The following is an 11,779-nucleotide window of genomic DNA, read 5'->3' as shown; positions in this document are numbered from 1 at the left end:
ATTAAAGAAATTAGTCTGAGGCTCTATTCAATATTCTGAAAGCAAAGATACACTTTTCAAACAAAAATATAAATAAAGAAAAATAACAAAATATCTTCCACTGTAACAAAATAGTAAGTGACACGGCACATTCTCTGTGAAAAGTTCAAGATTCTATTGGCAGTTTACTCTACTCCTAAGATAAAGATGTGTAGAAATATCGAATAGTCCATGGAAGTGGGTAAGATGTTTAATTTTGGTTCCTTAATGCATTGCACGCCTGCTTGATAGGAATTAGGTGGTAACAGTGATTAAAAAATAAAGAAAGCAGCCTAAGCAAAGTGATGTCTGCATATTCAGTAAACTAGCGAAGTAGTCTCATACTTCAAGAAGGAACTCTGAAAATTTAACACTGGGCAGCAGCATTTACAGGAAACACAGTTCAAGTTTCAAAAATATAGTTTACCAAGCACTGGACAGATATGTACCTAACATAACAGCTCACAGTGGAAGGACTCTCCATATTATATAGTTTCTGTAATGAAACTTCTAAGGAAACAGCAACTACTGCACAGTAGGTGCAAAACAAAGCACAGTGCTATAGAGATGCCGAATAAATTGCTTTTGGCTGTCAAACGAGGAACGTACAATTCCTTCAATGGCTAATGTAGTACAATTTCATCAGAAGATCTCTCATACAATGCAGAGAAATTTTAGTCACAGGAAAAGGCTGGCAATGACAACAAAGTTAGTGTCCAGACAATCAAGGATGATACAGGAACCAAAATTCAGGGAAGTAAAGCAAATACATGAATACCAAACATCTTTTTCATATGTTCTTTTCAAAAGCAAGATATAAGAGTACTATTCCAGTTTTATTCTCGAACCATGCACAGATGTTCAGTCTCCATGTCAGCGTCAGTGAGAAACAACTGAAATCACTAAAATTGAACAAGGCTTTAAGGGCCTGAGGGAATAACTGTTGGATTCTGTGGTGCATGAGTAGCTGAGTTAGTCACCCCTTCTCCTCCTCTGCTATTAACCCCAGTGTGCCATAGCTCCGTAAGTACCTGGTGTTTGGAAGAAAGTCTAAGTCACACTTGTCTACAAGAAGGGTATGTAGCACAAGTGATTCAACAAACTATCATACAGTGCCACTGGAATTTGTCTGTTGTAGAATCTCAAATGTAATAAGTTATCTTTAACAGAATGACCTTCTCCATGCCCAAAAGCAAGGATTCTGAAAATACTGGTTGTGTAAAAACCCATTCACACTTTTCTGTCATGACCTCTTAAAAACCATGAATCAAAGATATCAGTGGATGCTGTACTTTTTGTCTTTTGACATTTGACTCGGCAACAAACTAAAGCTAACTAAGAAAAACACAGTCATTTAGAATATCAATGCTAATTTGCAATTGATTTAAGAATTTAATGGTATGAAGAACCATGTTGTATGGAGAGTCAACAGCTGATAAAAAAGTAACCTGAATTAACTACAGGCCTGTAGGTATCACTCCTGTAGAGATTATGAAAACAAGCTTAGACTTACTTCAGGATGCACAGAGTCATTTAAACCACCATTCTTCCTGTGCTCCAAATGTGGACGGAGCAGGAAGAACTGTAACATATAGGACAATACGAAGTATTCTATGTCGCTCACTTCATAGTGGTTTGCAGAGTATGGTTTTGTGTGTGTGTACATACATCTCAAGACTAGAGTTGTCACTGGCTAGTCCTGGCATGCCTCTTTTCACCTGCAAGAAATCCATCCACTACAACAGCTTGATGCAAATGATAATTATTATTCATTTAGTTAAATACTTGAGCAACTGCTCATCTGGGAAGTCACACACAGACTTGTATAACTTAATGTCTCTAAAATTATGAATACCGTATTCCTCTCACCACCAATGAGCATGTGAATCTCCATAGTCTCATTTAATATGTCATCTCACCATGAAGGACTACCACCATTACTAAAGGTCTCTTTCCATTATTTTCATGTGGTTGTACCAATTACCACTGAACTTTCAGATAGAAGAGAGATTCTCATCAACACCTAACTGAAGCAGGGACCATCTGTGAAGTGTGCCTTTCTCCATTCATTCATATTCCAATCTCTGTGTTGCTGATTCCACAATTAACAGGCCGTCACTGTACTGCCATGTGTGTGATACACACTGCTGGATATTTAAATTCAAGAGCAGAAAATACATGCCTTACTACCAAAAATAATTAAAAATTTATTTAAAAGTCAAAAATAGCTTCATCCATAAGTGTTTTGATACATGCAAACATGATTCATCCACAAATGAGTTACTAATTTCTTACTACAATATCATCAAACTGTTACAATGTTTTCATTCCAATGCAGAAGAAATCACTTTCACAACAATATCACATCCTTACTATATGATGCACAAATCAAAATCTTCAGGTACATGGGGCAAAAACTCTTTTCCAATGCCTCTCATACACTCACTATAAGCACAGTCTTAACATCACAAATGGTGGACATAAAACCACAGTTGTTCTCTATAAATTTCAGTGCACATTCCTTTGATTTTCCATAAATTCACTACAGATTTAACACTAAATTAAACTACAATACATTTAGAATATTTAGGACCATAAAAGTGGTAGTATTCTCCATCTGAGAAACTTAACAATATTGCAACAGATTTAAATACATAAATAGCAAACAAAGAGAAAAAGGAGGAGACATATCTACCCTTGAAATCATTGAACACCCAGAGTGCTGTATTAAAAAGATAAGAAACAAGATTTAACAATAAATTTGGAGAATATTGTAAATTAAATAAACACATATGTATATTGTTCACACATAGAAGATTGCCAATGTTAACTGAATTCACTGTGACACAGAGTATGAACAGATATACTATCAGTTTTTTCTGCATTTATGCAAATAAAAATCATTAAATAAGGCAAGTCCAAAACACAGATGCACATTTTGCATCTAAGACCAATGTTTTGCAATTTATTCACTGCTCCTCTCTCACATGGATGGGCGCAAAATCTGTCTTGTGCAACTTGACCCATTTTGTTTAAACTATTGCATATTATACTCCACTGTCAAATATTGATGTATTATGGAAAACGACAGCCCACTTCTGTGCCACAACACAAGTCTGTTCATTTCTCATCACCTTCAAAACTACCACTGGTCACACCTCCAGCACCCCATTGTGAACTCAGTTGGGTGCTACTAATGCTCGAACGCACTCTGCCTCAAAGATGAAAGCTTTGGAACTGGATGTCTATATCTTAAGCACTGTGCAACATTCCATTTCATTTACATTGTAGTTGATAACATATAGCCACTTCTTTAACTGTAATCTTTGTTCTTTTTCCTTTACATTGATTTTCTGGAATCATCTGACTGCTGCTGGATCTTCTATCATCATCAGTTTTCTTCTTACCAACAAAAAGAAGAAATGCTACATGTTCAGATACTTTTTGTAGTCTAATTTGGTGCAGAATGAGACTAATGTTGGGAGCGCATGTACAAGAAATGGATAAAATAATCATTCACTGTATCAACAGGAACATTCAGATGAGAAAATTGTAAAGATAGCCATTATTGCAGATGAGAGCAAGGCTGTTACTAAAAATACTACCAGCCTGGGTTATACATATGCTGATACTTTTGGATGAAACCTTGATAGGCAGAAAAAAAGTATGAATTGAGTGGATGAACTTTGTTAAATGTGCAGATGATCGAGTGGTCCTAGCATAAAGACACGATACTCAAAAACTGGTGGATGCAATAAGAAAATAGAGAAAAAAAATTAGAATAAATATCAACATTTTCACGACAAGAGTAGTGAAAAAACAAATACCGCTCTACAAATGAAATATAATAGGAAAACAAACTTGAGGAAGTTATTGCTTGCATTTACTTAGATAGAGATGGAAGTTATCTGGAGAAATTATTTGAAGTGGAATTACACACGATTCAAAAACTTGTGGAATCAGGTAGAGATGGAAACTTCGATTTTTTTAAAAAAAAAATTTGGCTGCACATTACAACCAAGAGAATTAAACCTGTTGACCAAACAAAGATTGAGGTAGTTGGGTGAAGCAAACTAGAACCCTCCTTAAGTACATTATAAAGAGGAACGCAAACTGGGATGGATGCAACATTGAGAAAAACACTTTGCAGAAAATTATTGTTAAAGCAAAAACAAATAGAGTCAGAAAGAGAGGGCATGCTCATAGATGAGAGTGAAGGAAAGTCACATCGAGAACTAAAGGAAATAGAAAGAAATAGGACATCACGGAAAACATAATTCGGCTTACAGATGGAGATGAAGATGATGACGACGACTGAACTGTTGGCAAAATGTTCCAACAACTGTAAACATAGACTTGGTGACTGTGTCGCAAAACAGTGTCATGCACCTGTGTCACTTTGACGTATAGTGTAGTATACAATAAAATTTACTTGGCTTGCTATAACTTTGTGTAACTTACTTTTTGAAGTCCTCTTGTATAATCACCTATTATATTTTCAACTAAGACTGAAAGAGTGATTTGTGTCTTAATGTTGATCTGATTGTGATAAGAAATATACAGACACATCCAACTGACATTCAGTTTTTGAAAGCAGAAAGGCATTGAACCTCCTTCAAATAACTTGTAACACTGAATTTACAGATCAGAATAATGTAAAAATGGAAAATAAATAGATACAAACCAAATTTTGTTTTATAAGCAGCCCACCATCTGTCCACATGTGGATGAGGCTTCAGTTTACATTAAAGGCCTACTTACTTGGCAAGAAACAGAAAATCATATCAAAGTTTGACAACTGATGAAAAACTTTTTCTCCGAATTGTCTTTGATGTAATTAAGGTTACATGTAAATTAAGAGTGTATAGACAGTCATTTTTTTAGTCTTCAAGCTGCACAAAAAATGAGTGAAAAATGCTGCCACAGTCTCAATTTCAAAATCTACAAGGTCAAGCGAACTGCTGGAAGAAAGACTATGAAAACCTGTATCAGACTGGTTACGTGCAGCAAAAAGTTTTGTTCCCTAATGATGCTACTCTTTATTAATCATGTCCTATAGTTATGTCTGCTGTTTTTCCTCTCAAGTCCCTTAAAACATATCTACCACACTGTTTGCAAGTATTCACATTTCATACAAATAGTGTTTAAGACATCCAACAGCACACAGAAAGAGCTTTCTTTGATTTGCGCTTAATACCAGAGATCAAAGACTTCTTGCATCAATTGCTAAAAATACTGTTTTTGTTTCATTTATTTACAGATTAAATTACCTGATGAGCTGAGAATAGAGGACACTCATTCATATAACAACAATCTTACAGTCACAGAAAACATGTAACACACTAACCACCAACAGGAACTGTCATAATTCAGAATGTACACTGTGTAGATCTGTAACAAAAAGGGAGAATATTACAATATTGTTATTTACATATTAATTGTAAAATAATTAGTTAATATGACAGCCTAATTAACAAAATTATACATTACTTGGCTCTATTCGAACACCTTCGATGTTGATACCCTCTTCCGTGTGTGTTTCATCAATCTTCTTTTGGAGTTTTTTAATTTCTTCATCGTACTCTTTCCATTCTGAAATGATTCTATTGGCTGCAGTCAATTTTGCTTCCTTTGTCAGTGGGTTGTTACACTGTTAAATACATTGCTAAGTTAGTTACAGATACAAAAGTGTTTTACACATTAACAAAATACTAAGATAAATTTGCATGATTTGATTATTGTCTCGAATAGAGATGCCATGCACATATCTATACTCACTAGATCAATTGTTTTAGCATATTTCTTGGAGTCATCATCACACCAAGTTTCACACCACAGCCACTCCTGAGGCAAAGATTTTATGGCAACCTGATGGATCATATTATTTGGTAGATCCTGAAAAGAAATAAAATAAAAACTCTGTTTATTGTTTGACAATAATAATACAAAATAATTACAATAATTTTCTGACCTTTAATTCACTACAGGGAGCATACATTACAACTGTATCCACCTTCCCAAAATGTTTACATCAGTATTTGAAAGGCATAAATAACAATTAAAACAATACTCAGGCTAAGCATATATACCTGCACCAAGGCGTGATATATATATAGGGAAACATTCCACGTGGGAAAAATATATCTAAAAACAAAGATGATGTGACTTACCCAACGAGAGTGCTGGCAGGTCGATAGACACACAAACAAACACAAACATACACACAAAATTCTAGCTTTCGCAACCAACGGTTGCTTCGTCAGGAAAGAGGGAAGGAGAGGGGAAAGACGAAAGGATGTGGGTTTTAAGGGAGAGGGTAAGGAGTCATTTCAATCCCGGGAGCGGAAAGACTTACCTTAGGGGGAAAAAAGGACGGGTATACACTTTGAATATGTCTGCTTGTGTGTGTGTGTGTGTGTGTGTGTGTGTGTGTGTGTGTGTGTGTGTGTGTGCGCGCGCGTGCGCGTGCGCGCGCACGAGTGTATACCCGTCCTTTTTCCCCCTAAGGTAAGTCTTTCCGCTCCCGGGATTGGAATGACTCCTTACCCTCTCCCTTAAAACCCACATCCTTTCGTCTTTCCCTCTCCTTCCCTCTTTCCTGACGAAGCAACCGTTGGTTGTGAAAGATAGAATTTTGTGTGTATGTTTGTGTGTCTATCGACCTGCCAGCGCTCTCGTTTGGTAAGTCACATCATCGTGTGTGTGTGTGTGTGTGTGTGTGTGTGTGTGTGTGTGAGTGTGTGAGTGTGTGTGTGTGTGTGTGTGTGTGTGTGTGTGAGAGAGAGAGAGAGAGAGAGAGAGAGAGAGAGAATACACAGGGGAAAGGGGGAGCAAGGGGAGGAGGCGGCGCTCATTACAGCTGGATGACCCTTTGTTGGACTATAACTGCCTTCCTTGCCTCTCCCACATCAACATCAACGTATAACATACCTCCAACAATGAGCATAAAACCATGCTTGCCCAATAAACTGATGAAGGGAACATCTACACATTTTGTTCCAATGTCCATTCACTCATAAAAAATGAAAAACACAGCCAGCAGCTAATGGAAATGGAAGTGAGCGTTTGGCGTCATTGGCCGGGAGGCCCCTTACGGGGCAGGTCCAGCCGCCTTGGTTCAGGTCTTTTTACATTCGAAGCAGCTAATGTCAGGTGACTACTACCTGGGATTACGATATTAGCAGTTTTAGTTTAGGTTGTGGATCAATTTGTATGATGCACTCTTTGAGGATATAAAATAGAGTCAGGGGTGCTTTACAGATACACTTGGGATAGTCGTCCTCCTGCAGGATGAATTCATAATCGAGTGTGGTACACATCATATCAGGTTGCAAAAAAAAGATTACTCCTTTTTTGAGGGGTTAGGAGTGAAATCTGCGGCTGCTTAGTAGTGTCTTTCATCACTTCAAGAATGCTATAATGTGCTGTAGTGTATCATTCTATATCATATTAGTAGAAGTATCACAGATGTGACCTTACACGAGTGTCTGGGGTACCCTGTTGTTTTCATTGTGGTTGTATCCCTGGCTAATTTGTCAGTGAGTTCATTGCCTGGTATGTTCATATGGCCAGGCATCCAAAGATAAGTGATGGTAATTCCTATTCTGTGCAGATCGTGCAGTATGCCACAAATATTAGAGAACAATATTTTCCATGTTTAACAATCTATTGCCTGCAGTCTACTTTAGAAATTATCACACATGAGAAAGTATAGATGAGAAGAGTCCCGAGTTGTTGTGAAGCTCTATCTGGGAAAGAGTTGTTCATGGCCACTTACATGTACGTAAGTACTGACACCGTCATCTGTAAATACAGTAAAATGAGGGTAATCATGATGGATTGAGTAAAACATTCATTGGTAAATAGTGGGTTTTGTATTTCCCTTGGAGCCAAAGAGCATACCCAGCTGTATTACTGACAGGAACATACCACATGTTGTGCTTCTGCATGAGTATGCAGAGTTCACTCCATGTAGCAGCAGTGAACACAGAAGTCATTCCCCAATATACAATATTTCCAAACTGGGGCAAAAACTTTATACTGGTGCCCCACTATCAAAAACCAACTGGGATGTGTTTCAAAGTCATATGAATAATCAATAAACCAATGTGTGCTAGATGCTAGATGCTTTGTGAAACAAGGTTTTTTTATTCAAAAATAAGAATTTGGTGCCCCCTGAACTGCTGCTAGGGGCAGATACCCCGTTCCCCCCAAAGCAATCAATAACAGTTCAGAAACACACTAAAAAACACACAAAGAGAATAGGAAATAAATGGCCTGAAGACTACAAGAGAGAACACAGCTAGTGTATGAGGAGAATTTGGGAAGAATGAACAAGCAACAAAACAATCTTGACCAATCAAGTTCAAAAGCTCTCTTAAAAGGGAATATTCCAAAACAATAACACTCTCACTCTCTCTCTCTCTCTCTCTCTCTCTCTCTCTCTCTCTCTCTCACACACACACACACACACACACACACAATATTTTATCTGTTGTATGCAGCCTCTAACTGGACGCATTCAGAGCGATTAGGTTGCCCAGTACTTCTGTAAAAATTACTCACAGAATTTCCTTTTTTGGCTCTTACTACATCTTTGTCCAGATACAATACCAGTAGTAAGTTGGAAAGTAGTTGTGTTGCAAACAAGGCAGTGTGGTCTACATTACCAACAATTTCGTAGTTGAAACTAAAAAATATAACTAGTATAAAAGCAAACTCTAAAAAATACAATTAGTATAAATATCATTTCATCTCTTGGCGAGTTCTTTATGTGAAACTTTCAACAAAATTCTTGTTTTGCGGTTCTGTTTATTCATTTAGAATTTTATTTGCCTATTTTTTTCATATGAGTAAAGATTTCTACTTATTCAAGGTTGTCAAGATATCTGCCTTTATCAGTTGTGTATAAAACTGATAGGCACTGTGATACATCTGCCACTTCATAATTTTGTTCTTCGAGAGATGTACTGAATGCCGATAATTATTTTCACTATTAATCATGTATTCAATAAATCTCATTTTAAAATTTTTCCCTATTTGGCCAATACATATTTTTTCCCAAAATCCATGAGACACTACCACCCCAACAGAGTATCACCACAGGGCTGACCAACGGAAAGATGTCAGGAGAACTTCTTGATGAGCCTGTAACAGGCTAAGATACCCAAAACTTGCAAGGAGGAAAAAGAAGAAAGGTTTTTTTTTACAATTTTCACATTTTACTTTAAGAACTCTAGAACGAGAAAATGCTGTTTATTTTTTTAGCAAATGGCATGTGTGTGCTCTTATTATGTCTTAGAGCTGAATCCAATTTTTAGATTTGTTTATTGTAGGACATGCTGGATTTTATCACATACTTATTCCCAATGAATGAAGTGACTGTATTGCAAAACAAAGAGTAGGGCCAATACAATGTCTTACCTTATTGGGGGGCAAGAATAAGATAAAATCCAGTACGACCTATAAAATACAAAATCATAAATTGTATTCAGGTCACAGAACAGAGAGAAACAAAGAGAACATGCGAGCCATTTGCTACAACAACCCACAGCATTTTCTCAATCCGAAGTTTTTAAACTAAAATGTAACAACTGTGAAAAAATATATACTGAACAAATAGGGAAAAATTTTAAAATGAGATTTCATGAACTATTGCTTAATACTGAAAATAATCCATCAGCATTCAGTACACATCTCAAAGAACAAAATCACAAATCCTACACAAAGAACTTATGACATGAAATGACCTCAAACTACACACAATAGCATAATTTACAATTCACTTTTAGATTATATTTTTATATATTTTACTTTCAATATTCTAAACAACCAAAGTAAACAAATAAAATCAATGTACACTTCCCCCAAGTCATAGAAAACAATATGTGAATTATGCACGATACAGATAGCATGAACGTACAATACTGCTATCTTTGACCACAAAATAAATCTCTAGTCACGTGAACCATGCTGCCTCATCTGGAACATGACAATTTTCCAACTGATGTCGGTATTGTTAACTGGGTGTGGACATCCTAAATGCCAACTGAAAGTCAAGTTTATAAAGCTTAAAAAATAGAAATTCTATATAAGGACACAAGAGGAAATCATACTTACGTACTGGGTAACCTAATCCAAAAATTGTGAATCCATCCCTTAGTGAGCTACATATACCACATAAAATATTGTGTATCTTGTGCAGGACCATTGAAAATGAGCATGTAGTCTTATCTGCATAAATAAACAATAAAACAAGCAGACACACAAGGATCATCTAAAGCTTTTGTAAACGATTATCTCACCTGATCCAGGTTAGAGAGTGAATTGGGATCTTGGCTAAGAGCCTGGTACTGACCCCTGAGCCGATCACCAGCTGCTATTCGACGGAATCTACGCAGATCTACAACATAGAGTGCACTAATATGATACCGGCGCCCTTGCAAGTGGTTACGCCAATAGCCCTGTTTCCAGAATCTGAAACCATCCATTTCACGTCTACTCTCACAAAATGGTGTATAGCCATATGGAGCTCCTCCAAGATCAAGTTGTTGTAGCTCACGCATATCTGCTCGAACAACCTGTAACAAATGTGAATGCTCTATAATCTTCAACAGACTGCATAATTAACTCCTGACACAAGAAAAATTGTAACAAATATTCTCCTCTCTTTTTAACGTAAGTGTTGAATACTAAGAAAATTTTCAGTCTCTTCTATCTGTAGGCCACCTCATCTCAACTTATCAATTTTAAACACTTTACTGTTTAGCATTCGTTGATATATTTTACATGCATAGCAAGGAAAATGACTTGCATACTTGAGAATCCAAAGCCTTAATAGCCACGCTGTTTAGTGCCCAAATTATAAGACAATCATTAAAAACAGAAACTGATTTCTTGCAGTTTATGTCCTCATATGTAATTGTAGAATGAACTAAACTGTGTGTCATCTCTGGATTACATACTCCAAATTGATAAGATTTATGAAAGAAAATGGACATCTACTTGAGATTTGTTTAAAAACGAAATAACTCTCATGGGACTAACTGACACACACATCCGAAAACACAACAGAACAAGCAGCTCCTTGTATAATTTCTTTTTGCAGAAGCAACTGTAACAGTGCTTGAGGGAAGAGAAAGTTACCTTAACCCCAGATCATGATGAACAGACTAAGTGCAGTGAAGGAATCTGAAGTCACTATGATTTAATACCTGAGACTTAATGTTCAAAACAGTGCTGTGTTCAACAGCACTGGTCAATATTCTCCACAATTACAGAACAAACTGTGTCCAAACATAGGTGAGTCTGATAGTTGCAATGGCACTTAGCTATATCATCAGTCCCAGAATTTTACCTGCATGTGCGCCTACAAAGTTTATACAGACAATATATATATATATATATATATATATATATATATATATATATATATATATATATATATATATATATATATATATATATATATATATATATATAATTATTATTTACTTTTCCATTTTCTCACCTAGCTGCTATTAATCCTCATGTGACTTTTAAAGAGACCCCAAATTTTAGATTTCTAAGTATCAATGATGGCCAAAAATATATGATATTACTCCCCTCCCTCACACTCAACAAATGATGCATTATTCTGAAACTATATATGTACTTTTCTCATTTCTTTACTTTATGTAATAGGTGTTGTTGTAACTATTTCATCTGGGACTCTCATGTAGTTACCTATATTGTACAGGCAGTGCTCTACCAAGTGAGGCAA

At 36.2% G+C, this 11,779-nt stretch overlaps 1 protein-coding gene across 2 annotated transcripts in view; it reads right to left on the bottom strand.

Moving 5' to 3' along the window:
- Positions 1 to 2,205: 2,205 nt before the first annotated feature.
- LOC126237139 (UDP-glucose:glycoprotein glucosyltransferase) overlaps positions 2,206 to 11,779 on the bottom strand; it is a 128,530-nt gene continuing 118,956 nt past the window's right edge. For both annotated transcript variants that reach the window (XM_049946967.1, XM_049946968.1), the window contains exons 22-25: positions 10,323 to 10,598; positions 5,797 to 5,913; positions 5,509 to 5,668; positions 2,206 to 5,409 (exon numbers count right to left, since the gene is read on the bottom strand). In XM_049946967.1, the coding sequence (XP_049802924.1) occupies positions 5,381 to 5,409; positions 5,509 to 5,668; positions 5,797 to 5,913; positions 10,323 to 10,598 (582 nt within the window). In that variant the 3' untranslated portion in view covers positions 2,206 to 5,380. The remainder of the gene's footprint in view (positions 5,410 to 5,508; positions 5,669 to 5,796; positions 5,914 to 10,322; positions 10,599 to 11,779) is intronic.

Source organism: Schistocerca nitens, chromosome 2, assembly GCF_023898315.1.
Source record: "Schistocerca nitens isolate TAMUIC-IGC-003100 chromosome 2, iqSchNite1.1, whole genome shotgun sequence".
NCBI classification, from domain to species: domain Eukaryota; kingdom Metazoa; phylum Arthropoda; class Insecta; order Orthoptera; family Acrididae; genus Schistocerca; species Schistocerca nitens.
The sequence above is the reverse complement of the archived record's forward strand: the minus strand, read 5'-3'. Positions and strand labels throughout refer to the sequence as shown.